The sequence below is a fragment of the Pseudophryne corroboree genome, chromosome 5, assembly GCF_028390025.1.
Source record: "Pseudophryne corroboree isolate aPseCor3 chromosome 5, aPseCor3.hap2, whole genome shotgun sequence".
NCBI classification, from domain to species: Eukaryota; Metazoa; Chordata; class Amphibia; order Anura; family Myobatrachidae; genus Pseudophryne; species Pseudophryne corroboree.
The window spans coordinates 106083498-106111172 of record NC_086448.1 but is presented as its reverse complement, the minus strand read 5'-3'; the positions used below and the strand labels follow the sequence as shown (position 1 = coordinate 106111172).

At 46.4% G+C, this 27675-nt stretch overlaps 1 protein-coding gene across 1 annotated transcript in view; it reads right to left on the bottom strand.

Annotated features, from left to right (window-relative positions):
• Positions 1 to 27675, bottom strand: part of SLC39A12 (solute carrier family 39 member 12) — a 164004-nt gene that overhangs the window by 7371 nt on the left and 128958 nt on the right. Inside the window, exons 9-10 of the mRNA XM_063921542.1 lie at positions 17786 to 17864; positions 12164 to 12322 (exon numbers count right to left, since the gene is read on the bottom strand). Of these exons, the coding sequence (XP_063777612.1) occupies positions 12164 to 12322; positions 17786 to 17864 (238 nt within the window). The remainder of the gene's footprint in view (positions 1 to 12163; positions 12323 to 17785; positions 17865 to 27675) is intronic.

The window sequence follows — 27675 nt, the reverse complement described above, 5'->3', positions numbered from 1 at the left end:
AATTTATCACTCTCCAAGGCTTGATAAATCTGGGTGTTACTAGAACTTTGAAGGCCCCATAGCAAAATCTTGAAGGTCTCCCCTTTCCTTTCTACCATTGTAACTACAATGCCCCCTAGGGGAGCAGACGAGAGAGAGTGAGGGGAGTGGGAGAGAGACAACAAGTGTGTCAGGGGTAGAGAGCGAGAGAAAGAGAGGGAGAGAGGAGCAAGAAAGAGAGTGAGAGAAGGTTTAATGGAAATAGAGGGAATAAGAGAAAGAGAGAAAGGAGCAAGAGAGAGGGTGTCAGGGAGAAAGAGAGAAAAAGGGGTGAGAGGGGTAGAGAGAGAGAGGGCATCAGGGAGAGAGAGAGTGAGGGTGTAAGAGGGAGACAGACAGGGAAAAAGAGAACAAGCGAGAGAGTCAGGGAGCGAGAGATGATATCAGGAAGGGTGAGACAGTGCCAGGGGCAGAGAGGAAGAGAGAGAGACAGTGTCAGGGAGAAAGGGAGAGACAGTGCCAGGCAGAGATAGAGAGAGTATCAGGTAGAGAGAGAGAGAGAAAGAGAGAGAGAGAGAGAGAGAGAGAGAAAGGGATTGAGAAAAAGACAGTGCCAGGGAGAGAGACAGTGTCAGGGATGGACAGAGACAGTTTCAGGAAAGAGAGAGAAAGGGGTAGATAGACAGCGTCAGGGGGAGAGGGAGAGAGAGTAACAGTAGAGTGCCAGAGAGACAGTATCAGAGAGAGAGAAAGTGTCAGGGCAAGAGAGTGAGAGAAAGAGCTAGTGTCAGGGAGGAAGGAAGGGAGGGAGAAAGACAGCGTCAGAGCATGAGAGAGAGAAAGGGAGAGAAAGTGCCAGAAAGAGAAATAGCATAAGAGAGGGGGAGCAAGAGAGAGTGAGAGTGTTAGGAAGAAACAGACAGGGAGAGAGAGAACAAGAGTCAGGTAGAGAGAGACACACTATCAGGGAGGGTGAGACAGTGCCAGGGAGAGAGACAGTGTCAGGGGGGGAGAGAGCGAAGGAGGGAGGGAGAGACAGTGCCAGGCAGAGAGAAAGGGAGGGAGAGACAGTGCTAGGGAGAGAGACAGTATCAGGTAGAGAGATAGGAGGCGGGATGTACTAAAGGGAGTTTAGTTGGGGGTTTTACTGCATTTTCATATGTACTAAGACCCGGCCGCCGGGTTTTCGCCTCCAAAAGATGGCGATACCCTATAGCAGCCTATGAGCTTCTTACGCACCCACCGCCACCAACCGCTGTACCTGCCGACCAGCGCCGCACCCGCCGACCCCCCCAATCACCTTGTCCAGGTGCTGCACCTCGATCCTTCTCGTTCCTGCTCCTCGTTCCTTCCTCGATCCTGCTCCTTCTCCCCCGCTGCACAGCCATTTCTGCTTCCGGCTGCATGGGGGAGGAGGAGGAGCCCAGGGACTCCCAGCAAACGTCACCTCCCGGGGCTGGGAGGTGACGGACCCCATAGAGACCCCTCGCAATCCTTCACACAGGTATCGCGTGGGTTCACTGTCACCATATTGCGATGTTATTTGCATATGTTAGTGCATAGCATTGCTGCCCGGATCCTGCCAGGTAGGGCCTCCCCACCCCCCTGTCTCATCCTCCGCTGCTTCAGGGGGGTGCTATCAGCAGCGGCCTTTTATCCCAGGCGTGATGGTGAAGGGGGATAGACAGGCCTCAGAGGTACACAGTGGCAGGGTGGAGCAGCGGGCCCTGGGAGCAGCCCAAGCCCCATAGCAGCTGCACCCACGTCAGATACGCAACTGGCCTTGGGGGGAATGTAATAGGGTGTGAGAATCAGAAAGTGAGAGATTTTGTGAGAGTTCTCCTGTTTACAAAAGCTCTCACTTTCTGATTCTCACACCCTATTATATTTCTTCCACAGGCTGCTCCTGGGTGATCAATTCCAGAAACAAACTCATGCACATAAGCTCCCAGCTGAGCCCCATCCACACTACTGTAGCTACAGGGGACTGGACTGTACTACCTCTAAAACCTCCCCTCTCCTCTTCTCACATTTCTGGTTTCCTCCTTGCCAGACTCTTAATGCAGTCAGTGGCGCCAAGAGGGGTGCAGGGTTGCTGGAGGGGCCCGGGTTCGATTCCCCCACCCCAAGTATATCTGTTGTCGGCATCCGTGGTGTCTTTTCCTGGTGATCTCTTCGGGAAGATGGCGTCGCACATAGAAAGCAAAGACTATGGCACAGGAGAACTCTCACAAAATCTCTCACTTTCTGATTCTCACACCCTATTACATACCCCCCTTGGTTGCTAACAGCTCTGAATAACCCCCAATATGTACATAAAATAAATACAGTACAGTCCTTGAATCATACAAAATAATTCTGAAGTCATGAGTAGTGATGAGCGGGTTCGGATCATCGGGATCCGAACCCGCCCGAACTTCACCTTTTTTTGCACGGGTCCGAGCAACTCGGATCCTCCCGCCTTGCTCGGTTAACCCGAGCGCGCCCGAACATCATCATCCTGCGGTCGGATTCTCGCGAGATTCGTATTCTATATAAGGAGCCGCGCGTTGCCGCCATTTTTCACTCGTGCATTGGAGATGATCGCGAAAGGACGTGGCTGGCATCCTCTCAGTTTCTATGTTCAGTGGGCTGCAAATATCTGTGCTCAGTGTGCTGCAAATATCTGTGCTCAGTGTGCTGCAAGTGCAAATATCTACGTTCGCTGCCTGAAAAACGCTCCATATCTGTGCTCAGTGTGCTGCAAATATCTGTGCTCAGTGTGCTGCAAGTGCAAATATCTACGTTCGCTGCCTGAAAAACGCTCCATATCTGTGCTCAGTGTGCTGCAAATATCTGTGCTCAGTGTGCTAATTGCTTTATTGTGGGGACTGGGGACCAGCAGTATTATATAGTATGAGGACAGTGCAGAGTTTTGCTAACCAGTGACCACCAGTATTATACGCTCCATATCTGTGCTGCATTGTAGTATATAGTAGGAGGACAGTGCAGAATTTTGCTGACCACCAGTGTAACTATATATATAGCAGTACGGTACAGTAGTCCAATGCTCTACCTCTGAGTCGTCAAGTATACTATCCCATCCATACCTGTGGTGCATTTCAGTTTTGCAGTTTGCTGACCACCAGTATATAATATATAGCAGTAGGGTACAGAAGGCCACTGCTCTACCTACCTCTGTGTCGTCAAGTATACTATCCATCCATACCTGTGGTGCATTTCAGTTTTTGCACAGTTTGCTGACCACCAGTATATAATATATAGCAGTACGGTACAGTAGGCCACTGCTCTACCTACCTCTGTGTCGTCAAGTATACTATCCATCCATACCTGTGGTGCATTTTAGTTTTGCACAGTTTGCTGACCACCAGTATATAATATATAGCAGTACGGTACAGTAGGCCACTGCTCTACCTACCTCTGTGTCGTCAAGTATACTATCCATCCATACCTCTGGTGCATTTCAGTTTTGCACAGTTTGCTGACCATCAGTATATAATATATAGCAGTACGGTACAGTAGGCCACTGCTCTACCTACCTCTGTGTCGTCAAGTATACTATCCATCCATACCTGTGGTGCATATCAGTTTTGCACAGTTTGCTGACCACCAGTATATATAATATATAGCAGTACGGTACAGTAGGCCACTGCTCTACCTACCTCTGTGTCGTCAAGTATACTATCCATCCATACCTGTGGTGCATATCAGTTTTGCACAGTTTGCTGACCACCAGTATATAATATATAGCAGTACGGTACAGTAGGCCACTGCTCTACCTACCTCTGTGTCATCAAGTATACTATCCATCCATACCTGTGGTGCATTTCAGTTTTGCACAGTTTGCTGACCACCAGTATATATAATATATAGCAGTACGGTACAGTAGGCCACTGCTCTACCTACCTCTGTGTCGTCAGGTATACTATCCATCCATACCTGTGGTGCATTTAAGTTTTTGTGCGCAGTATATATAGTAGTAGGCCATTGCTATTGATAAATATATTACTGGCATATAATTCCACACATTAAAAAATGGAGAACAAAAATGTGGAGGGTAAAATAGGGAAAGATCAAGATCCACTTCCACCTCATGCTGAAGCTGCTGCCACTAGTCATGGCCGAGACGATGAAATGCCATCAACGTCGTCTGCCAAGGCCGATGCCCAATGTCATAGTAGAGAGCATGTCAAATCCAAAAAACAAAAGTTCAGTAAAATGACCCAAAAATCAAAATTAAAATTGTCTGAGAAGCGTAAACTTGCCAATATGCCATTTACAACACGGAGTGGCAAGGAACGGCTGAGGCCCTCTCCTATGCTCCTCATGACTAGTGGGTCAGCTTCACATGAGGATGGAAGCACTCATCCTCCTGCTAGAAAACTTAAAAGACTTAAGATGGCAAAAGCACAGCAAAGAACTGCGTTCTTCTAAATCACAAATCCCCAAGGAGAGTCCAATTGTGTCGGTTGCGATGCCTGACCTTCCCAACACTGGACGGGAAGAGGTGGCGCCTTCCACCATTTGCACGCCCCCTGCAAGTGCTGGTAGGAGCACCCGCAATCCAGTTCCTGATAGTCAAATTGAAGATGTCACTGTTGAAGTACTCCAGGATGAGGATATGGGTGTTGCTGGCGCTGGGGAGGAAATTGACAAGGAGGATTCTGATGGTGAGGTGGTTTGTTTAAGTCAGACACCCGGGGAGACACCTGTTGTCCGTGGGACGAATATGGCCATTGACATGCCTGGTCAAAATACAAAAAAAATCACCTCTTCGGTGTGGAATTATTAACAAAGGCGTGTGTTGCCTTTGTTAAGCTGTAATAAGTAGGGGTAAGGACGTTAACCACCTAGGAACATCCTCCCTTATACGTCACCTGGAGCGCATTCATCAGAAGTCATTGACAAGTTCAAAAACTTTGGGTGACAGCGGAAGCAGTCCACTGACAACTAAATCCCTTCCTCTTGTAACCAAGCTCCTGCAAACCACACCACCAACTCCCTCAGTTTCAATTTCCTCCTTAGACAGGAAAGCCAATAGTCCTGCAGGCCATGTCACTGTCAAGTCTGACGAGTCCTCTCCTGCCTGGGATTCCTCCGATGCATCCTTGAGTGTAACGCCTACTGCTGCTGGCGCTGCTGTTGTTGCTGCTAGGCATGTGGGACTTGTGGATGGAGCCCTTAATTCGCTTAACCAGGATTCACGGGTGGTCAATCTGTTGAAATCAGAGCACTACATTTTGGCCACCGTGCTTGATCCTAGATTTAAAACCTACATTGTATCTCTCTTTCCGGCAGACACAAGTCTGCAGAGGTTCAAAGACCTGCTGGTGAGAAAATTGTCAAGTCAAGCGGAACGTGACCATTCAACAGCTCCTCCTTCACATTCTCCAGCAACTGAGGCTGCGAGGAAAAGGCTAAGAATTCCGAGCCCACCCGCTGGCGGTGATGCAGGGCAGTCTGGAGCGAGTGCTGACATCTGGTCCGGACTGAAGGACCTGCCAACAATTACTGACATGTCCTCTACTGTCACTGCATATGATTCTGTCACCATTGAAAGAATGGTGGAGGATTATATGAGTGACCGCATCCAAGTAGGCATGTCAGACAGTCCGTACATATACTGGCAGGAAAAAGAGGCAATTTGGAGGCCCTTGCAGAAACTGGCTTTATTTTACCTAAGTTGCCCCCCCTCCAGTGTGTACTCCGAAAGAGTGTTTAGTGCAGCCGCTCACCTTGTTAGCAATCGGCGTACGAGGTTACTTCCAGAAAATGTGGAGAAGATGATGTTCATCAAAATGAATTATAATCAATTCCTCCGTGGAGACATTCACCAGCAATTGCCTCCAGAAAGAACACAGGGACCTGAGATGGTGGATTCCAGTGGGGCCGAATTAATAATCTGTGAGGAGGGGGATGTACACAGTGAAAGGGGTGAGGAATCGGACGATGAGGAGGAGGTGGACATCTTGCCTCTGTAGAGCCAGTTTGTGCAAGGAGAGATTGATTGCTTCTTTTTTGGTGGGGGCCCAAACCAACCAGTCATTTCAGTCACAGTTGTGTGGCAGACCCTGTCGCTGAAATGATGGGTTTGTTTAATTGTGCATGTCCTGTTTATACAACATAAGGGTGGGTGGGAGGGCCCAAGGACAATTCCATCTTGCACCTCTTTTTTCTTTCATTTTTCTTTGCATCATGTGCTGTTTGGGGACTATTTTTTGAAGTGCCATCCTGTCTGACACTGCAGTGCCACTCCTAGATGGGCCAGGTGTTTGTGTCGGCCACTTGGGTCGCTTAGCTTAGTCACACAGCTACCTCATTGCGCCTCTTTTTTTCTTTGCATCATGTGCTGTTTGGGGACTATTATTTTAATCTGCCATCCTGTCTGACACCGCAGTGCCACTCCTAGATGGGCCAGGTGTTTGTGTCGGCCACTTGGGTCGCTTAGCTTAGTCACACAGCTACCTTATTGCGCCTCTTTTTTTCTTTGCATCATGTGCTGTTTGGGGACTATTTTTTTAATCTGCCATCCTGTCTGACACTGCAGTGCCACTCCTAGATGGGCCAGGTGTTTGTGTCGGCCACTTGGGTCGCTTAGCTTAGTCACACAGCTACCTCATTGTGCCTCTTTTTTTCTTTGCATCATGTGCTGTTTGGGGACTATTATTTTAATCTGCCATCCTGTCTGACACTGCAGTGCCACTCCTAGATGGGCCAGGTGTTTGTGTCGGCCACTTGGGTCGCTTAGCTTAGTCACACAGCTACCTCATTGCGCCTCTTTTTTTTCTTTGCATCATGTGCTGTTTGGGGACTATTTTTTTAATCTGCCATCCTGTCTGACACTGCAATGCCACTCCTAGATGGGCCAGGTGTTTGTGTCGGCCACTTGGGTCACTTAGCTTAGTCACACAGCTACCTAATTGCGCCTCTTTTTTTCTTTGCATCATGTGCTGTTTGGGGACAATATTTTTTAATCTGCCATTCTGTCTGACACTGCAGTGCCACTCCTAGATGGGCCAGGTGTTTGTGTCGGCCATTTGGGTCGCTTAGCTTAGTCACACAGATACCTCATTGCGCCTCTTTTTTTCTTTGCATCATGTGCTGTTTGGGGACTATTTATTTGAAGTGCCATCCTGTCTGACACTGCAGTGCCACTCCTATATGGGCCAGGTGTTTGTGTCGGCCATTTGGGTCACTTAGCTTAGTCACACAGCTACCTCATTGCGCCTCTTTTTCTCTTTGCATCGTGTGCTGTTTGGGGACAATTTTTTTAATCTGCCATCCTGTCTGACACTGCAGTGCCACTACTAGATGGGCCAGGTGTTTGTGTCGGCCACTTGGGTCGCTTAGCTTAGTCACACAGCTACCTCATTGCGCCTCTTTTTTTCTTTGCATCATGTGCTGTTTGGGGACAATTTTTTTAATCTGCCATCCTGTCTGACACTGCAGTGCCACTCCTAGATGGGCCAGGTGTTTGTGTCGGCCACTTGGATCGCTTAGCTTAGTCATCCAGCGACCTCGGTGCAAATTTTAGGACTAAAAATAATATTGTGAGGTGTTCAGAATAGACTGGAAATGAGTGTAAATTATGGTTATTGAGGTTAATAATACTATGTGATCAAAATGACCCCCAAATTCTATGATTTAAGCTGTTTTTGAGGGTTTTTTGTAAAAAAAACACCCGAATCCAAAACACACCCGAATCCGACAAAAATTTTTCAGGGAGATTTTGCCAAAACGCGTCCGAATCCAAAACACGGCCGCAGAACCGAATCCAAAACCAAAACACAAAACCCGAAAAATTTCCGGTGCACATCACTAGTCATGAGCAGGGTTCTCATGTGACACATGCAGAAATGAGAGTTCATCATGTAGAGCGGGACTATTATAGTGACATACAGTGGTGAGGAATGTACATAGCTGGGCACAGTCCAAGTAATATAACATCACACATAACTCATAGTCCGGGCTCAAGGTGTTATCTATAGTGGGTGCAGTGTGTGTGATGCCCACATCACTCATCGTTCAGATATGTGCATGAGCAGTAGACTCTGGCACAATGCATCCACCTGATTGCTGCCCCCTCCCTCCCCTCCTGAAACCTCCACTGCTTGTCTGTGCTGGTTGACACTACAACATAACTGGGCCTGTGTCATTATGGGTGTAGGTCAGAAATGGGCCTGTGTCATTATGGGTGAAGGTCAGAAATGGGCATGTGTCATTATGGGTGAAGGTCAGAAATGGGCCTGTGTCATTATGGGTGGAGGTCAGCAATGGGTCTGTGTCATTATGGGTGAAGGTCAGCAATGGGCATGTGTCATTATGGGTGAAGGTCAGAAATGGGCATGTGTCATTATAGGTGTAGGTCAGAAATTTGCCTGTGTCATTATGGGTGGTGGTCAGCAATGGGCCTGTGTCATTATGGGTGAAGATCAGAAATGGGCCTGTGTCATTATGGGTGGAGGTCAGGAATAGGCCTGTGTCATTTTGGGTGAAGGTCAATAAGGGGCCTGTGTCATTATGGGTGCAGGTCAGAAATTGGCCTGTGTCATTATGGGTGGAGGTCAGCAATGACCCTGTGTTATTATGGGTGAGGCTCAGCAATGGGCCTGTGTCATTATGCGTGAAGAAATCAGCCTGTGTCAGTATGGGTGGAGGTCAGCAATGGGCCTGTGTCATTATGGGTGCAGGTCAGAAATGGGCCTGTGTCATTTTGGGTGGAGGTCAGCAATGGCCCTGTGTCATTATGGGTGAGGCTCAGCAATGGGCCTGTGTCATTATGCGTGAAGAAATGAGCCTGTGTCATTATGGGTGGAGGTCAGCAATGGGCCTGTGTCATTATGGGTGGAGGTCAGCAATGGCCCTGTGTCATTATGGGTGAGGCTCAGCAATGGCCCTGTGTCATTATGGGTGATGGTCAGAAATGGGCCTGTGCCATTATGTATGGAGGTCAGTAATGGGCCTGTGTCATTATGGGTGGAGGTCTGAAATGGGCCTTTGTCATTATGGGTGGAGGTCAGCAATGGGCCTGTCATTATAGGTGTAGGTCAGAAATTTGCCTGTGTCATTATGGGTGGAGGTCAGAAATGGGCCTGTGTCATTATGGGTGGAGGTCAGAAATGGGCCTGTGTCATTATGGGTGAAGATGAGAAATGGGTCTGTGTCATTATGGGTGAAGAAATGGGCCTATGTCATTATGGGTGGAGGTCAGCAATGACCCTGTGTTATTATGGGTGAGGCTCAGCAATGGGCCTGTGTCATTATGGGTGAAGAAATGAGCCTGTGTCAGTATGGGTGGAGGTCAGCAATGGGCCTGTGTCATTATGGGTGAGGGTCAGAAATGGGCCTGTGTCATTATGGGTGGAGGTCAGCAATGGCCCTGTGTCATTATGGGTGAAGGTCAGAAATGGGCCTGTGCCATTATGTATGGAGGTCAGTAATGGGCCTGTGTCATTATGGGTGGAGGTCTGAAATGGGCCTTTGTCATTATGGGTGGAGGTCAGCAATGGGCCTGTCATTATAGGTGTAGGTCAGAAATTTGCCTGTGTCATTATGGGTGGAGGTCAGAAATGGGCCTGTGTCATTATGGGTGGAGGTCAGAAATGGGCCTGTGTCATTATGGGTGAAGATGAGAAATGGGTCTGTGTCATTATGGGTGAAGAAATGGGCCTATGTCATTATGGGTGGAGGTCAGCAATGACCCTGTGTTATTATGGGTGAGGCTCAGCAATGGGCCTGTGTCATTATGGGTGAAGAAATGAGCCTGTGTCAGTATGGGTGGAGGTCAGCAATGGGCCTGTGTCATTATGGGTGAGGGTCAGAAATGGGCCTGTGTCATTATGGGTGGAGGTCAGCAATGGCCCTGTGTCATTATGGGTGAGGCTCAGCAATGGGCCTGTGTCATTATGGGTGAAGAAATGAGCCTGTGTCATTATGGGTGGAGGTCAGCAATGGGCCTGTGTCATTATGGGTGCAGGTCAGAAATGGGCCTGTGTCATTATAGGTGGAGGTCAGCAATGGCCCTGTGTCATTATGGGTGAGGCTCAGCAATGGCCCTCTGTCATTATGGGTGAAGGTCAGCAATGGGTCTGTGTCATTATGTATGGAGGTCAGTAATGGGCCAGTGTCATTATGGGTGGAGGTCAGAAATGGGCCATTGTCATTATGGGTGGAGGTCAGCAATGGGCCTGTGTCATTATAGGTGAAGGTCAGAAATGGGCCTGTGTCATTATGGGTGGAGGTCAGAAATGGGCCTGTGTCATTATGGGTGGAGGTCAGAAATGGGCCTGTGTCATTATGGGTGAAGGTCAGTAATGGGCCTGTGTCATTATGGGTGGAGGTCAGAAATGGGCCTGTGTCATTATGGGTGGAGGTCAGCAATGGGCCTGTATCATTATGGGTGAAGGTCAGAAATGGGCCTGTGTCATTATGGGTGGAGGTCAGAAATGGGCCTGAGTCATTATGGGTGGAGGTCAGAAATGGGCCTGTGTCATTATGGGTGGAGGTCAGAAATGGACGTGTGTCATTATGGGTGAAAGTCAGAAATGGGCCTGTGTCATTATGGGTGGAGGTCAGAAATGGGCCCGTGTCATTATGGGTGGAGGTCAGCAATGGGCCTTTGTCATTATGGGTGAAGATGAGAAATGGGTCTGTGTCATTATGGGTGGAGGTCAGCAATGGGCCTTTGTCATTATGGGTGAAGATGAGAAATGGGTCTGTGTCATTATGGGTGGAGGTCAGAAATGGGCCTGTGTCATTATGGGTGGAGGTCAGCAATGGCCCTGTGTCATTATGGGTGAGGATCAGCAATGGGCCTGTGTCATTATGGGTGAGGATCAGCAATGGGCCTGTGTCATTATGGGTGAAGAAATGAGCCTGTGTCATTATGGGTGGAGGTCAGTAATGGGCCTGTGTCATTATAGGTGCAGGTCAGAAATGGGCCTGTGTCATTATGGGTGGAGGTCAGCAATGACCCTGTGTCATTATGGGTGAGGCTCAGCGATGGGCCTGTGTCATTATGGGTGAAGAAATTAGCCTGTGTCATTATGGGTGCAGGTCAGAAATGGGCCTGTGTCATTATAGGTGGAGGTCAGCAATGGCCTTGTGTCATTATGGGTGAGGCTCAGCAATGGGCCTGTGTCATTATGGGTGAAGAAATTAGCCTGTGTCATTATGGGTGGAGGTCAGTAATGGGCCTGTGTCATTATGGGTGGAGGTCAGAAATGGGCCTGTGTCATTATGGGTGGAGGTCAGCAATGGGCCTGTGTCATTATGGGTGAAGGTCAGAAATGGGCCTGTGTCATTATGGGTGGAGGTCAGCAATGGGCCTGTGTCATTATGGGTGAAGATGAGAAATGAGCCGGTGTCATTATGGGTGGAGGTCAGAAATGGGCCTGTGTCATTATGGGTGAGGGTCAGCAATGGGTCTGTGTCAGTATGGGTGAAGAAATGAGCCTGTGTCATTTTGGGTTGAGGTCAGTAATGGGCCTGTGTCATTATGGGTGGAGGTCAGAAATAGGCCTGTGTCATTATGGGTGGAGGTCAGCAATGGGCCTGTGTCATTATGGGTGAAGGTCAGAAATGGACCTGTGTCATTATGGGTGGAGGTCAGCAATGGGCCTGTGTCATTATGGGTGAAGATGAGAAATGGGCCTGTGTCATTATGGGTGGAGGTCAGAAATGGGCCTGTCATTATGGGTGGAGGTCAGCAATGGGCCTGTGTCATTATGGGTGAAGGTCAGAAATGGACCTGTGTCATTATGGGTGGAGGTCAGCAATGGGCCTGTGTCATTATGGGTGAAGATGAGAAATGGGCCTGTGTCATTATGGGTGGAGGTCAGAAATGGGCCTGTCATTATGGGTGGAGGTCAGAAATGTGCCTGTGTCATTATGGGTGGAGGTCAGCAATGGGCCTGTGTCATTATGGGTGGAGGTCAGAAATGGGCCTGTGTCATTATGGGTGGAGTTCAGCAATGACCCTGTGTCATTATGTGTAGAGATGGGGTACATAACGCAGCAGGGCCCTATGACCCAGATGCTAGCAGCGCCTTCTGTCAGGACTGATATAGTGCCACTCCACACCAGGGTCTTGTTTGTCTTCATTTACCATGCCTACTGAGACCTGTAAATACTGTATGCATATTTATTAGAACGTAAGAGATATGCTTCTGAGTTACATACGTACCCATTTCATGGGGGATCTCATGACATAGAATGGCTATAGTGGTTGCTACGCCGGTTTCAGTTGAAGATGAGAACGCAGAGCCAATTACCATCCCATCAGCAAAGTTATGCAGGCTGTCTCCCACTAAGATCATTATGGCTAACAAGGTAACTCCTTTATCTAGAAAATAGTAACAAAACATGTTTTTGCAATTACATTATGTATGGGTTATCATTTTCATTTTCTTTGTGTTAGCCAGTACAAAATATTACTAGTTTTATGTAGAGATGAGCGGGTTCGGTTCCTCGGGATCCGAACCCCCCCGAACTTCACCTATTTTACACGGTTCCGAGGCAGCCTCGGATCTTCCCGCCTTGCTTGGTTAACTAGAACGCGCCCGAACGTCATCATCCCGCTGTCGGATTTTCGCGAGATTCGTATTCTATATAAGGAGCCGCGCGTCGCCGCCATGTCAGGACACGTTTCACAGTTACACCGCTCTGTACTGACATATATACAATAATATATATACTTTTCTATAGCTTCTATACTGCTTGTCAGGACACATGTGTCACAGTTACACCGCTCTGTACTGATATATACAATAATATATATACTTTTCTATAGCTTCTATACTGCTTGTCAGGACACACGTGTCACAGTTACACCGCTCTCTACTGATATATACAATAATATATATACTTTTCTATAGCTTCTATACTGCTTGTCAGGACACATGTGTCACAGGTACACCGCTCTGTACTGATATATATACAATAATATATATACTTTTCTATAGCTTCTATACTGCTTGTCAGGACACATGTGTCACAGTTACACTGCTCTGTACTGATATATAATATATACAATAATATACATACTTTTCTATAGCTTCTATATGGCTTGTCAGGACACATGTGTCACAGTTACACCGCTCTGTACTTATATGTACAATAATATATATACTTTTCTATAGCTTCTATACTGCTTGTCAGGACACATGTGTCACAGTTACACCACTCTGTACTGATATATATACACAATAATATATATACTTTTCTATAGCTTATATACTGCTTGTCAGGACACATGTGTCACAGTTACACCACTCTGTACTGATATATATACAATAATATATATACTTTTCTATAGCTTCTATACTGCTTGTCAGGACACATGTGTCACAGTTACACCGCTCTGTACTGATATATATACAATAATATATATACTTTTCTATAGCTTCTATACTGCTTGTCAGGACACATGTGTCACAGTTATACCGCTCTGTACTGATATATACAATAATATATATACTTTTCTATAGCTTCTAGTATTACGGTGCGGCATTTTGTGACCAACAGCATACATATAAAGTACAGTAGAGTAGGCCATTGCTATTGATATATTACTGGCATATAATTCCACACATTAAAAAATGGAGAACAAAAACGTGGAGGGTAAAATAGGGAAAGATCAAGATCCACTTCCATCTCGTGCTGAAGCTTCTGCCACTAGTCATGGCCGAGACGATGAAATGCCATCACCGTCGTCTGCCAAGGCCGATGCCCAATGTCATAGTAGAGAGCATGTAAAATCCAAATAACAAAAGTTCAGTAAAATGACCCAAAAATCAAAATTAAAAGCGTCTGATGAGAAGCGTAAGCTTGCCAATATGCCATTTACGACACGGAGTGGCAAGGAACAGCTGAGGCCCTGTCTTATGTTCATGGCTAGTGGTTCAGCTTCACATGAGGATGGAAGCACTCATCCTCAGGCTAGAAAAATGAAAAGACTTAAGCTGGCAAAAGCACAGCAAAGAACTGTACATTCTTCTAAATCACAAATCCCCAAGGAGAGTCCAATTGTGTCAGTTGCGATGCCTGACCTTCCCAACACTGGACGGGAAGAGGTGGCGCCTTCCACCATTTGCACGCCCCCTGCAAGTGCTGGAAGGAGCACCCGCAGTCCAGTTCCTGATAGTCAAATTGAAGATGTCACTGTTGAAGTACACCAGGATGAGGATATGGGTGTTGCTGGCGCTGAGGAGGAAATTGACCAGGAGAATTCTGATGGTGAGGTGGTTTGTTTAAGTCAGGCACCCGGGGAGACACCTGTTGTCCGTGGGACGAATATGGCCATTGACATGCCTGGTCAAATTACAAAAAAAAATCACCTCTTTGGTGTGTAATGATTTCAACAGAAATGCGGACAACAGGTGTCAAGCCGTGTGTTGCCTTTGTCAAGCTGTAATAAATAGGGGTAAGGACGTTAACCACCTCGGAACATCCTCCCTTATACGTCACCTGGAGTGCATTCATCAGAAGTCATTGACAAGTTCAAAAACTTTGGGTGACAGCGGAAGCAGTCCACTGACAACTGAATCCCTTCCTCTTGTACCCAAGCTCCTGCAAACCACACCACCAACTCCCTCAGTGTCAATTTCCTCCTTAGACAGGAACGCCAATAGTCCTGCAGGCCATGTCACTGGCAAGTCTGACGAGTCCTTTCCTAACTGGGATTCCTCCGATGGATCCTTGAGTGTAACGCCTACTTCTGCTGGCGCTGCTGTTGTTGCTGCTGGGAGTCGATCGTCATCCCAGAGGGGAAGTCGGAAGACCACTTGTACTACTTCCAGTAAGCAGTTGACTGTCCAACAGTCCTTTGCGAGGAAGATGAAATATCACAGCAGTCATCCTGCTGCAAAGCGGATAACTCAGGTCTTGGCAGCTGCGGTGGTGTTAAACGTGTGTCCGGTATCCACAGGGAATTAGAGAATTGCTTGAGGTACTGTGTCCCCGGTACCAAATACCATCTAGGTTCCATTTCTCTAGGCAGGCGATACCAAGAATGTACACAGACGTCAGAAAAAGAGTCACCAGTGTCCTAAAAAATGCAGTTGTACCCAATGTCCACTTAACCACGGACATGTGGACAAGTGGACCAGGGCAGACTCAGGACTATATGACTGTGACAGCCCACTGGGTAGATGTATTGCTTCCCGCAGCAAGAACAGCAGTGGCGGCACCAGTAGCAGCATCTCGCAAACGCCAACTCGTACCTAGGCAGGCTACGCTTTGTATCACCGCTTTCCATAAGAGGCACACAGCTGACAACCTCTTACGGTAACTGAGGAACATCAGTACCGAAGACTGGAGCACCAGCAAACACTCCTGAACCTACCCCGCCATCATCTGAAGCAAGAGGTGGTAACGAGGTGGAATTCAGCCCTCTATATGCTTCAGAGTATGGAGGAGCAGCAAAAGGCCATTCAAGCCTATACATTTGCCTACGATATAGGCAAAGGAGGGGGAATGCACCTGACTCAAGCGCAGTGGAGAATGATTTCAACATTGTGCAAGGTTCTGCAACCCTTTGAACTTGCCACACGTGAAGTCAGTTCAGACACTACCAGCCTCTTACGGAAACTGAGGAACATCATCGCAGAATGGCTCACCCCAATTGGACTCTCCTGGGGATTTGTGACATCGGACAACGCCACCAATATTGTGCGTGCATTACATGTGGGCAAATTCCAGCACGTCCTATGTTTTGCACATACATTGAATTTGGTGGTGCAGAATTTTTTTAAAAACGACAGGGGCGTGCAAGAGATGCTGTCGGTGGCCCGAAGAATTGCAGGCCACTTTCGGCATTCAGCCACCGCGTGCCGAAGACTGGAGCACCAGCAAACACTCCTGAACCTGCCATGCCATCATCTGAAGCAAGAGGTGGTAACGAGGTGGAATTCAACCCTCTATATGCTTCAGAGGATGGAGGAGCAGCAAAAGGCCATTCAAGCCTATACATCTGCCTACGATATAGGCAAAGGAGGGGAAATGCACCTGACTCAAGCGCAGTGGAGAATGATTTCAACATTGTGCAAGGTTCTGCAAACCTTTGAACTTGCCACACGTGAAGTCAGTTCAGACACTACCAGCCTTAGTCAGGTCATTCCCCTCATCAGGCTTTTGCAGAAGAAGCTGGAGAGACTGAAGGAGGAGCTAAAACGGAGCGATTCCGCTAGGCATGTGGGACTTGTGGATGGAGCCCTTAATTTGCTTAACCAGGATTCACGGGTGGTCAATCTGTTGAAATCAGAGCACTACATTTTGGCCACCGTGCTCGATCCTAGGTTTAAAGCCTACGTTGTATCTCTCTTTCCGGCAGACACAAGTGTGCAGAGGTGCAAAGACCTGCTGGTGAGACAATTGTAATGTCAAGCGGAACGTGACCCGTCAACAGCTCCTCCTTCACATTCTCCCGCAACTGGGGCTGCGAGGAAAAGGCTAAGAATTCCGAGCCCACCCGCTTGCGGTGATGCAGGGCAGTCTGGAGCGAGTGCTGACATCTGGTCCGGACTGAAGGACCTGCCAACGATTACTGACATGTCGTCTACTGTCACTGCATATGATTCTGTAACCACTGAAAGAATGGTGGAGGATTATATGAGTGACCGCATCCAAGTAGGCACGTCAGACAGTCCGTACGTATACTGGCAGGAAAAAGAGGCAATTTGGAGGTTCTTGCACAAACAGGCTTTATTTTACCTAAGTTGCCCCCCCTCCGAAAGAGTGTTTAGTGCAGCCAGTCACCTTGTCAGCAATCGGCGAACGAGGTTACTTCCAGAAAATGTGGAGAAGATGATGTTCATCAAAATTAATTATAATCAATTCCTCCGTGGAGACATTCACCAGCAATTGCCTCCAGAAAGTACACAGGGACCTGAGATGGTGGATTCCAGTGGGGACGAATTAATAATCTGTGAAGAGGGGGATGTACACAGTGAAAGGGGTGAGGAATCGGATGATGAGGAGGAGGTGGACATCTTGCCTCTGTAGAGCCAGTTTGTGCAAGGAGAGATTGATTGCTTCTTTTTTGGTGGGGGCCCAAACCAACCAGTCATTTCAGCCACAGTCGTGTGGCAGACCCTGTCACTGAAATGATGGGTTTGTTAAAGTGTGCATGTCCTACAACATAAGGGTGGGTGGGAGGGCCCAAGGACAATTCCATCTTGCACCTCTTTTTTTATTTTATTTATCTCTGCATCATGTGATGTTTGGGGCAAATTTTTTTAAGTGCCATCCTGTCTGACACTGCAGTGCCACTCCTAGATGGGCCAGGTGTTTGTGCCGGCCACTTGGGTCGCTTAGCTTAGTCATCCAGCGACCTTGGTGCAAATTTTAGGACTAAAAATAATATTGTGAGATGTGAGGTGTTCAGAATAGACTGGAAATTAGTGGAAATTATGGTTATTGAGGTTAATAATACTATGGGATCAAAATGACCCCCAAATTCTATGATTTAAGCTGTTTTTGAGGGTTTTTTGAAAAAAAAACACCCGAATCCAAAACACACCCAGATCCGACAAAAAAATTTCAGGGAGGTTTTGCCAAAACGCTTCCGAATCCAAAACACGGCCGCTGAACCGAATCCAAAACCAAAACACAATACCCGAAAAATGTCCGGTGCACAGCTCTAGTTTTATGTACTGTGGATGCGGGTTATATTAATAACTCACTGAACTCCAACCAAAAATAAACTTTTAGTTTTAGGTAAAGTTCTCCTTTTAATTATGTACTAACATGATTCTGTGAATATGGGCGGAGAGGATATGGGTTCCCTCTGTGCCTACCGTGCACTTACGTTTTTTCCTTACTCTCCGACTGACTGGAGTAATATCCGGTATAGCGGCCTCTGACGGCTCACAGTCTTCAGGACTTCTCTGGAAGAATAGAACAAATAAAATGAGAAATTGAAAGCTGTATCATGGGCAATAATTGAAGAACAAAACCTCCCTCTCTTTGATAAGAACAGGCTGGGAGGTAACGAGGACGGACGTATAGTAAAAACTTGCAGCACCTATAGCTATTATTACAGCAGTGAGTCTGGGTATTTACCAGGTTTGCAGATCTGACAGCCATTACCATACCTCCCAACATGACCCTCTCCATGAGGGACAGAATGCTCTGCTCCTGGACTTCCCTCTTAATGTATGATTGCCATCACCTGTGGTGAAACACCTTTCTTATACATTAATCTGTTTAAACCAGGTGTTGGCAATCATACATTAACAGAAAAGTCCAGAAGCAGAGCACTGTGTCCCTCCTGGAGAGGGTCATGTTGAGAGGTATGCATTACCATTGCTCTGTTTTGGAGGCTAGTAGTCTATTTACTAAGCCTTGGATGTAGAGAATGTGGACGAAGGTAAAGTACCAGTCAATCAGCTCCTAGCTGCCATTTTACTGGTCATGTTTGAAAAGTGACAACGAGGAGCTGATTGGCTGGTACTTTATCTCCGTCCACTCTATTACCATCCAAAGCTTAGTACAGAGGTCCCCAAACGCGGTCCTCAAGGCACCCCAACCATCCTGGTTTTAAATGTATCCATGTTTGGTCACAGGTGACTTAATTAGCAACTCAGTCAAATTGATTTAACCATCTGTGCTGAGCCATGGATATACCTAAAACCTGGACTGTTGGGGTGCCTTGAGGACCGCATTTCGGAACCTCTGGCTTAGTAAATGGACCCCACAATCTGTTGTAGACAAATTACAATGGTATAGTGCAGTGGTTCTCAAACTCGGTCCTCAGGACCCCACACAGTGCATGTTTTGCAGGTAACCCAGCAAGTGCACAGGTGTATTAATTACTCACTGCCACATTTTAAAAGGTCCACAGGTGGAGCTAATTATTTCTCTTGTGATTCTGTGGGGAGACCTGCAAAACATGTACTGTGTGGGGTCCTGAGGACCGAGTTTGAGAACCTGTGGTATAGTGGTTTCTCCATTCCTTTACGATTAGCTGTCAATTGCATTAGTCCAGTGGATATTGAAATGAAATCTTCTCAAGTAATTTTCCTGATTAATGGTTCTCAAAAACCTTTTTTCAGTTTAGGTTTCAATATTTATCAGTGAGAAGAAAACACCTGTACACAGGTGGACGTCTATCAGTTACCAATGTCACATCTGAAGACAACTCATTGCACCAGGGTTTGTTAAGGTATAACTTAAAAAAGTGGTGAATACTTGTTTTTTATTTGACCTTACAATGTTTTTTGTTGATCAGTGGTAAGAACTCCTGCAATAAATCAGTTTTGATTCCACATAATAAGAAAATGCGATAATTATTTGACAGACTCTCATGTACATGATATTTAATATGTTAGCTGTAAGTCTTTCTGGTTAATATAGAAAAACACAGGTACAGTAGGTCTTCTTTTAGTTTTTGCTTTACCCAGGATCTGCCCAAACATAGCAAACATGCAAATCACAGCCTACAGTGTCACCTATTTCTCTTCCCTGCTCATTAGAGCAATTAAATGATTGCTGTGTCACTATAATCGGGCGCATATACTGACAGCAAAGGCACTATAATATGGCACATACACAATTACATACTACAATGGCACTATAATAGGGACATATACAATTACATACTGCAATGGCACTATAATAGCATACGCCCCACATGACCCTTTCCATGAGGGACAGAATGCTCTGTTCCTGGACTTCCCTCTTAATTTCGAATTGCCCTCACCTGCTTTAAACAGGTTAATTGATAACAAATGTGTTTCAACACAGGTGAGGGAAATTTTAAATTAAGTGGGAAGTACTGGAACAGAGCATTCTGTCCCTCCTGGAAAGGGTCATGTTGGGAGGTATGTAATAGGGCACATATACACTTACATAAATACATACTACAATGGCACTATAATAGGGAACATACACACTTACATACTGCATTGGCACTGTAATCGGGCACATACACAATTACTTACTACAATGCCACTATAATAGGGCACATATACACTTACATACTGCAATGGCACTATAATAGGGCACATATACAATTACATACTAACTACAATGGCACTATAATAGGGCACATATACACTTACATACTACAATGGCACTGTAATAGGACACATATACAATTCCATACTGCAATGTCTCTATAATAGGGCACATATACAATTACATACTAACTACAATGGCACTATAATAGGGCACATATACACTTACATACTGCAATGGCACTGTAATAGGTCACATATACAATTACATACTAACTACAATGGTACTGTAATAGGTCACATAAACAATTACATACTACAATGGCACTGTAATAGGACACACATACATTTATATACTACAATGGCACTATAATAGGGCACATATACAATTACATACTAACTACAATGGCACTATAATAGGGCACATATACACTTACATACTGCAATGGCACTGTAATAGGTCACATATACAATTACATACTACAATGGCACTGTAATAGGACACACATACACTTACATACTACAATGGCATTATAATAGGGCACATATACAATTACTTACAGCAATATAATAAAAAAAAGCAAAATGGGCACTAAGTATTTGGTTATAGGATGACCCAGGTGGAATCCAATATAAACTGACACAAAAGCATGCTAATTTTAAGGAAAGGCATGGAAAAAGTGTATTAATAGTTACAAAATCATTAAACAATTCAACAAATATGTTCAGATAATATATTATTATCAGAGGCGTAGCTAGGGTTTTCGGAGCCCAGGGCAAGATGGAAAATGGCGCCCCCCCCAAAAAAAAACCCCACACACACAAAAAGAAGCATGTGCGCGCTCCAGAAGGGGTGTGGCCACTGAAAATGGCCCACAGTGCCAGTTACCTTGCCCCACAGTGCCGGATACATTGCCCCACAGTGCCGGATACATTGCCCCACAGTGCCAGATACATTGCCCCACAGTGCCAATTACATTGCCCCACAGTGCCGGATACATGCCCCACAGTGCCGGGTACATTGCCCCACAGTGCCAGTTACATTGCCCCACAGTGCCGGATACATTGCCCCACAGTGCCGGATACATTGCCCCACAGTGCCAGATACATGGCCCCACAGTGCCAGATACATGGCCCCACAGTGCCAGTTACATGCCCCACAGTGCCAGTTACATGCCCCACAGTGCCAGATACATGCCCCACAGTGCCAGATACATTGCCCCACAGTGCCAGATACATTGCCCCACAGTGCCAGATACATTGCCCCACAGTGCCAGTTACATTGCCCCACAGTGCCGGATTCATGCCCCACAGTGCCGGATACATTGCCCCACAGTGCCAGATACATTGCGCCACAGTGCCAGATACATGCCCCACAGTGCCAGTTACATGCCCCACAGTGCCCGTTACATGCCCCACAGTGCCCGTTACATGCCCCACAGTGCCAGTTACATTGCCCCACAGTGCCAGTTACATGCCCCACAGTGCCAGTTACATGCCCCACAGTGCCAGATACATGCCCCACAGTGCCAGATACATTGCCCCACAGTGCCAGATACATTGCCCCACAGTGCCAGATACATTGCCCCACAGTGCCAGATACATTGCCCCACAGTGCCAGTTACATTGCCCCACAGTGCCGGATTCATGCCCCACAGTGCCGGATACATTGCCCCACAGTGCCAGATACATTGCGCCACAGTGCCAGATACATGCCCCACAGTGCCAGTTACATGCCCCACAGTGCCCGTTACATGCCCCACAGTGCCCGTTACATGCCCCACAGTGCCAGTTACATTGCCCCACAGTGCCAGTTACATGCCCCACAGTGCCAGATACAGTGCCCCACAGTGCCAGATACATTGCCCCACAGTGCCAGTTACATTGCCCCACAGTGCCAGATACATGCCCAACAGTGCCAGGCCCCACTCAGTGCCAGTTACATGCCCCATTTGGTGCCAGATACATGCCCCACAGTGCCGCCGCCCCCCCCCCCCCCCCCCCGGTCACTCACCGGCCGCTTGTTGTTGATATGTGAAGGGAGGAGAGCGCAGCGCAGCGCCTCTCCTTCCCCTCACCGCTCCAGGTCTCCGGCGGCTGTTTGCCGCCGGTTCGCTAGCCAGTCAGAGCTCGCGGACCGGCAGCCAATCAGGAGCCGGTCTGCAAGCTCTGATTGGCTAACGCCGGAGACCGGACACAGCAGCGCTGCTGGCAGCGCTGCTAGGGCTTTCAGCGGTGGTGAGGGGAGGGAGAGACGGTGCGCTCTCCTCCCCTCACATTTCGGGTTGACGGGGGCGAGTGGGGCATGATGCCCTGGCCGCCGGCAGCGCCCCCCTCTCCTGGGCCTGCCAAGGCGCCCAGGGCACGTGTCCCACTCGCCCTACCCTAGATACGCCTCTGATTATTATTATTGTTATTATTATTATTATTAAATTAAAATGGGCTAATGTAGCTAGATTTAATAGAGGCTCTGAGTACCCCCATCTGATACTGGTAGCATCTAGTGACTGGCTTTGCAGTGTTAATAGGTAGGGCTTCTTTTAGTTTTTGCTTTACCCAGGATCTACCCAAACACATCAAACATGCAAATCACAGCCTACAGTGTCACCTATTTCTCTTCCCTGCTCATTGGAGCAAATAAATGATTGCTGTGGCACTATAATTGGGCGCATATACTGACAGCAAAGGCACTATAATATGGCACATACACAATTACATACAAAAATGGCACTATAATAGGGCACATATACAATTACATACTGCAATGGCACTATAATAGGGAATATACACTGTACACTACTTACATACTACAATGGCACTATAATAGGGCACATATACACTTACATACTACATTGGCACTGTAATCGGGCACATACACAATTACATACTACAATGGCACTATAATAGGGCACATATATAATTACATACTGCAATGGCACTATAATATGGCACATACACTGTACACTACTTACATACTACAATGGCACTACAATAGGGAATATACACACTTACATACTACAATGGCACTATAATATGGCACATACACAATTACATACTAAAATGGCACTATAATAGGGCACATATACAATTACATACTGCAATGGCACTATAATAGGGAATATACACACTTACATACTACAATGGCACTATAATAGGGCACATATATAATTACATACTGCAATGGCACTATAATAGGGCACATACACTGTACACTACTTACATACTACAATGGCACTACAATAGGGAATATACACACTTACATACTACAATAGCACTATAATAGGGCACATATACACTTACATACTGCAATGGCACTATAATAGAGCACATATACACTTACATACTACAATGGCACTGTAATAGGACACATATACAATTGCATACTGCAATGGACCTATAATAGAGCACATATACAATTACATACTAACTACAATGGCACTATAATAGGGCACATATATACTTACTGCAATGGCACTGTAATAGGTCACATATGCAATTATGTACTACAATGGCACTGTAATAGGACACACATACACTTAGAAACATAGAATTTGACGGCAGATAACAACCACTTGGCCCATCTAGTCTGCCCCTTTTTTTTTATCCTTTAGGTAATCTCAACCCTTTTTGAACCTTAATTCTTTGTAAGGATATTCATATGCCTATCCCAAGCATGTTTAAATTGCTCTACAGTCTTAGCCTCTTAGTACTTACATACTGCAATGGCACTATAATAGGGCACATATACAATTACATACTACAATGGCACTGTAATAGGACACACATACACTTACATACTACAATGGCATTATAATAGGGCACATATACAATTACTTACAGCAATATAATAAAAAAAAGCAAAATGGGCACTAAGTATTTGGTTATAGGATGCTCCAAGTGAAATCCAATATAAACTGACACAAAAAAAAGCATGCTAATTATAAGGAAAGGCATGGAAAAAGTGTATTAATAATTACAAAATCATTAAACAATTCAACAAATATGTTCAGATAATATATTATTGTTATAATTATTATTACTATTAAATAAAAATGGGCTAATGTAGCTAGATTTAATGGAGTATGTGAGTACCCCCATCTGATACTGGTAGCATCTAGTGAATGGCTTTGCATTGATATTATAATTTATAATAGGTATTATTATTAGAGAGGAACCCAGCATTTGGTAGTAATACATAAGAAATGTTGAGTATTACTGAGACGCATAATATAAGTGCAATAACGGCAGTTTTTATACTTATTTTAAAAAAATATGCCCACCATGCTCTCTTTCCCTCCTCTGCAGCAGGTTGACATGTTAGGTACAGCAGGAGGTGCTAATCTAACTGAGTTTACAGGGAGCAGCATAAATATTGGCCCTCATTCCGAGTTGATCGGTCGCAAGGCGAATTTAGCAGAGTTACACACGCTAAGCCGCCGCCTACTGGGAGTGAATCTTAGCTTCTTAAAATTGCGACCGATGTATTCGCAATATTGCGATTACTAACTACTTAGCAGTTTCTGAGTAGCTCCAGACTTACTCTGCCTGTGCGATCAGTTCAGTGCTTGTCGTTCCTGGTTGACGTCACAAACACACCCAGCGTTCGCCCAGGCACTCCCACCGTTTCTCCGGCCACTCCTGCGTTTTTTCCGGAAACGGTAGCGTTTTCAGCCACACGCCCCTGAAACGCCGTGTTTCCGCCCAGTAACACCCATTTCCTGTCAATCACATTACGATAGCCGGAGCGAAGAAAAAGCCGTGAGTAAAAATACTTTCTTCATAGTAAAGTTACTTGGCGCAGTCGCAGTGCGAACATTGCGCATGCGTACTAAGCGGATTTTCACTGCGATGCGATGAAAAATACCGAGCGAACAACTCGGAATGAGGGCCATTGTGTGGTTTAGTGGATTCCTACACAGTGCCAGTCCATGATGTCACAGCACCTCAAATGACTGTAGTCCCAGCTTTTTGATCATATTAAGATCTAAAGAACTGGGATCAGCTATCTGTAATATATTGGGGAGGTAATGTATATAAATCCAGTGTCAGAAAATTTTAATTTTGAAGTTTAACTTACAGTGCCCTCATCACATCCATATACTACATGTCTCTAATATTTCATATATATACGCCCACAAAATTGCTGCATTTACTGTGTGAAGATCAGACATGTGCTTTTAATAATAAGATTTTACTTACCGATAAATCTATTTCTCGTAGTCCGTAGTGGATGCTGGGGACTCCGTCAGGACCATGGGGATATAGCGGCTCCGCAGGAGACAGGGCACAATAATAAAAGCTTTAGGATCAGGTGGTGTGCACTGGCTCCTCCCCCTATGACCCTCCTCCAAGCCTCAGTTAGGATACTGTGCCCGGACGAGCGTGCATAATAAGGAAGGATATTGAATCCCGGGTAAGACTCATACCAGCCACACCAATCACACCGTACAACCTGTGATCTGAACCCAGTTAACAGTATGATAACAACGAAGGAGCCTCTGAAAAGATGGCTCACAACAAGAATAACCCGATTTTTGTAACAAAACTATGTACAAGTATTGCAGACAATCCGCACTTGGGATGGGCGCCCAGCATCCACTACGGACTACGAGAAATAGATTTATCGGTAAGTAAAATCTTATTTTCTCTGACGTCCTAGTGGATGCTGGGGACTCCGTCAGGACCATGGGGATTATACCAAAGCTCCCAAACGGGCGGGAGAGTGCGGATGACCCTGCAGCACCGAATGAGAGAACTCCATGTCCTCCTCAGCCAGGGTATCAAATTTGTAGAATTTAGCAAACGTGTTTTCCCCTGACCAAGTAACTGCTCGGCAAAGTTGTAAAGCCGAGACCCCTCGGGCAGTCGCCCAAGATGAGCCCCCTTCCTTTTGGAATGGGCTTTTACCGATTTTGGCTGTGGCAGGCCTGCCACAGAATGTGTAAACTGAATTGTATTACAAATCCAGCGAGCAATCGTCTGCTTAGAAGCAGGAGCACCCATCTTGTTGGGTGCATACAGGCTAAACAGCGAGTCAGATTTTCTGACTCCAGCCTTCCTGGAAACATATTTTTCAGGGCCCTGACAACGTCAAGTAACTTGGAGTCCTCCAAGTCCCTAGTACCCGCAGGTACCACAATAGGTTGGTTCATGTGAAAAACAGAAAACACCTTAAGGAGAAATTGAGGACGAGTCCTCAATTCTGCCCTGTCAGAATGAAAAATTAAGTAAGGGCTTTATATATGATAAAGCCGCCAATTCTGACACACGCCTGGCTGAAGCCAGGGCTAATAGCATCGTCACCTTCCATGTGAGATATTTTAAGTCCACAGTGGTGAGTGGTTCAAACCAATGTGACTTTAGGAAACTCAAAACAACATTGAGATCCCAAGGTGCCACTGGGGCACAAAAGGAGGCTGTATATGCAGTACCCCTTTTACAAACATCTGAACGTCAGGCACTAAAGCCAGTTCTTTCTGGAAGAAATTCGACAGGGCCGAAATTTGAACCTTAGTGGACCCTAATTTTAGGCCCATAGACAGTCCTGTTTTCAGGAAATGTAGGAAACGACCCAGTTGGAATTCCTCTGTAGGGGCCTTCTTGGCCCCACACCACGCAACATATCTTCGCCAAATGCGGTGAAAATGTTTTGCGGTTACATCCTTCCTGTCTTCGACCAGGGTAGGGATGACTTCATCTGGAATGCCCTTTCAGGATCCGGCGTTCAACCGCCATGCCGTCAAACGCGGCCGCGGTAAGTCTTGGAACAGACAAGGCCCCTGCTGGAGCAGGTCCTTTCTTAAAGGTAGAGGCCACGGGTCTTCCGTGAACATCTCTTGAAGTTTCGGGTACCAAGTCCTTCTTGGCCAATCCGGAACCACGAGTATCATTCTTACTCATCTCCCTCTTATGATTCTCAGTACTTTTTGTATGAGAGGCATAGGAGGGAACCCATACTCTGACTGGTACATCCACAGTGTTACCAGAGCGTCCACCGCTATTGCCTGAGGGTCCCTTGACCTGGCGCAATATCTAGTTTTTTGTTCAGGCGGGACGCCATCATGTCCACCTTTGGTTTTTCACAACGGTTTACTATCATGTGGAAGACTTCCCGATGAAGTCCCCACTCTCCCGGGTGGAGGTCATGCCTGCTGAGGAAGTCTGCTTCCCAGTTTTCCACTCCCGGAATGAACACTGCTGAGAGTGTTATCACATGATTTTTCGCCCAGCGAAGAATCCTTGCAGTTTCTGCCATTTCCCTCCTGCTTCTTGTGCCGCCCTGTCTGTTTACGTGGGCGACTGCCGTGATGTTGTCCCACTGGATCAATACCGGCTGACCTTGAAGCAGAGGTCTTGCTAAGCTTAGAGCATTGTAAATTGCCCTTAGCTCCAGTATATTTATGTGGAGAGAAGTCTCCAGACTCGATCACACTCTCTGGAAATTTTTTCCTTGTGTGACTGCTCCCCAGCCACTCAGGCTGGCATCCGTGGTCACCAGGACCCAGTCCTGAATGCCGAATCTGCGGCCCTTTCATAGATGAGCACTCTGCAGCCACCGCAGAAGAAACACCCTTGTCCTTGGAGACAGGGTTATCCGCTGATGCATCTGAAGATGCGATCCGGACCATTTTTCCAGCAGATCCCACGTAAAGGTTCTTGCGTGAAATCTACCGAATGGGATCGCTTTGTAAGAAACCACCATTTTTCACAGGATCCTTGTGCAATGATGCACTGATACTTT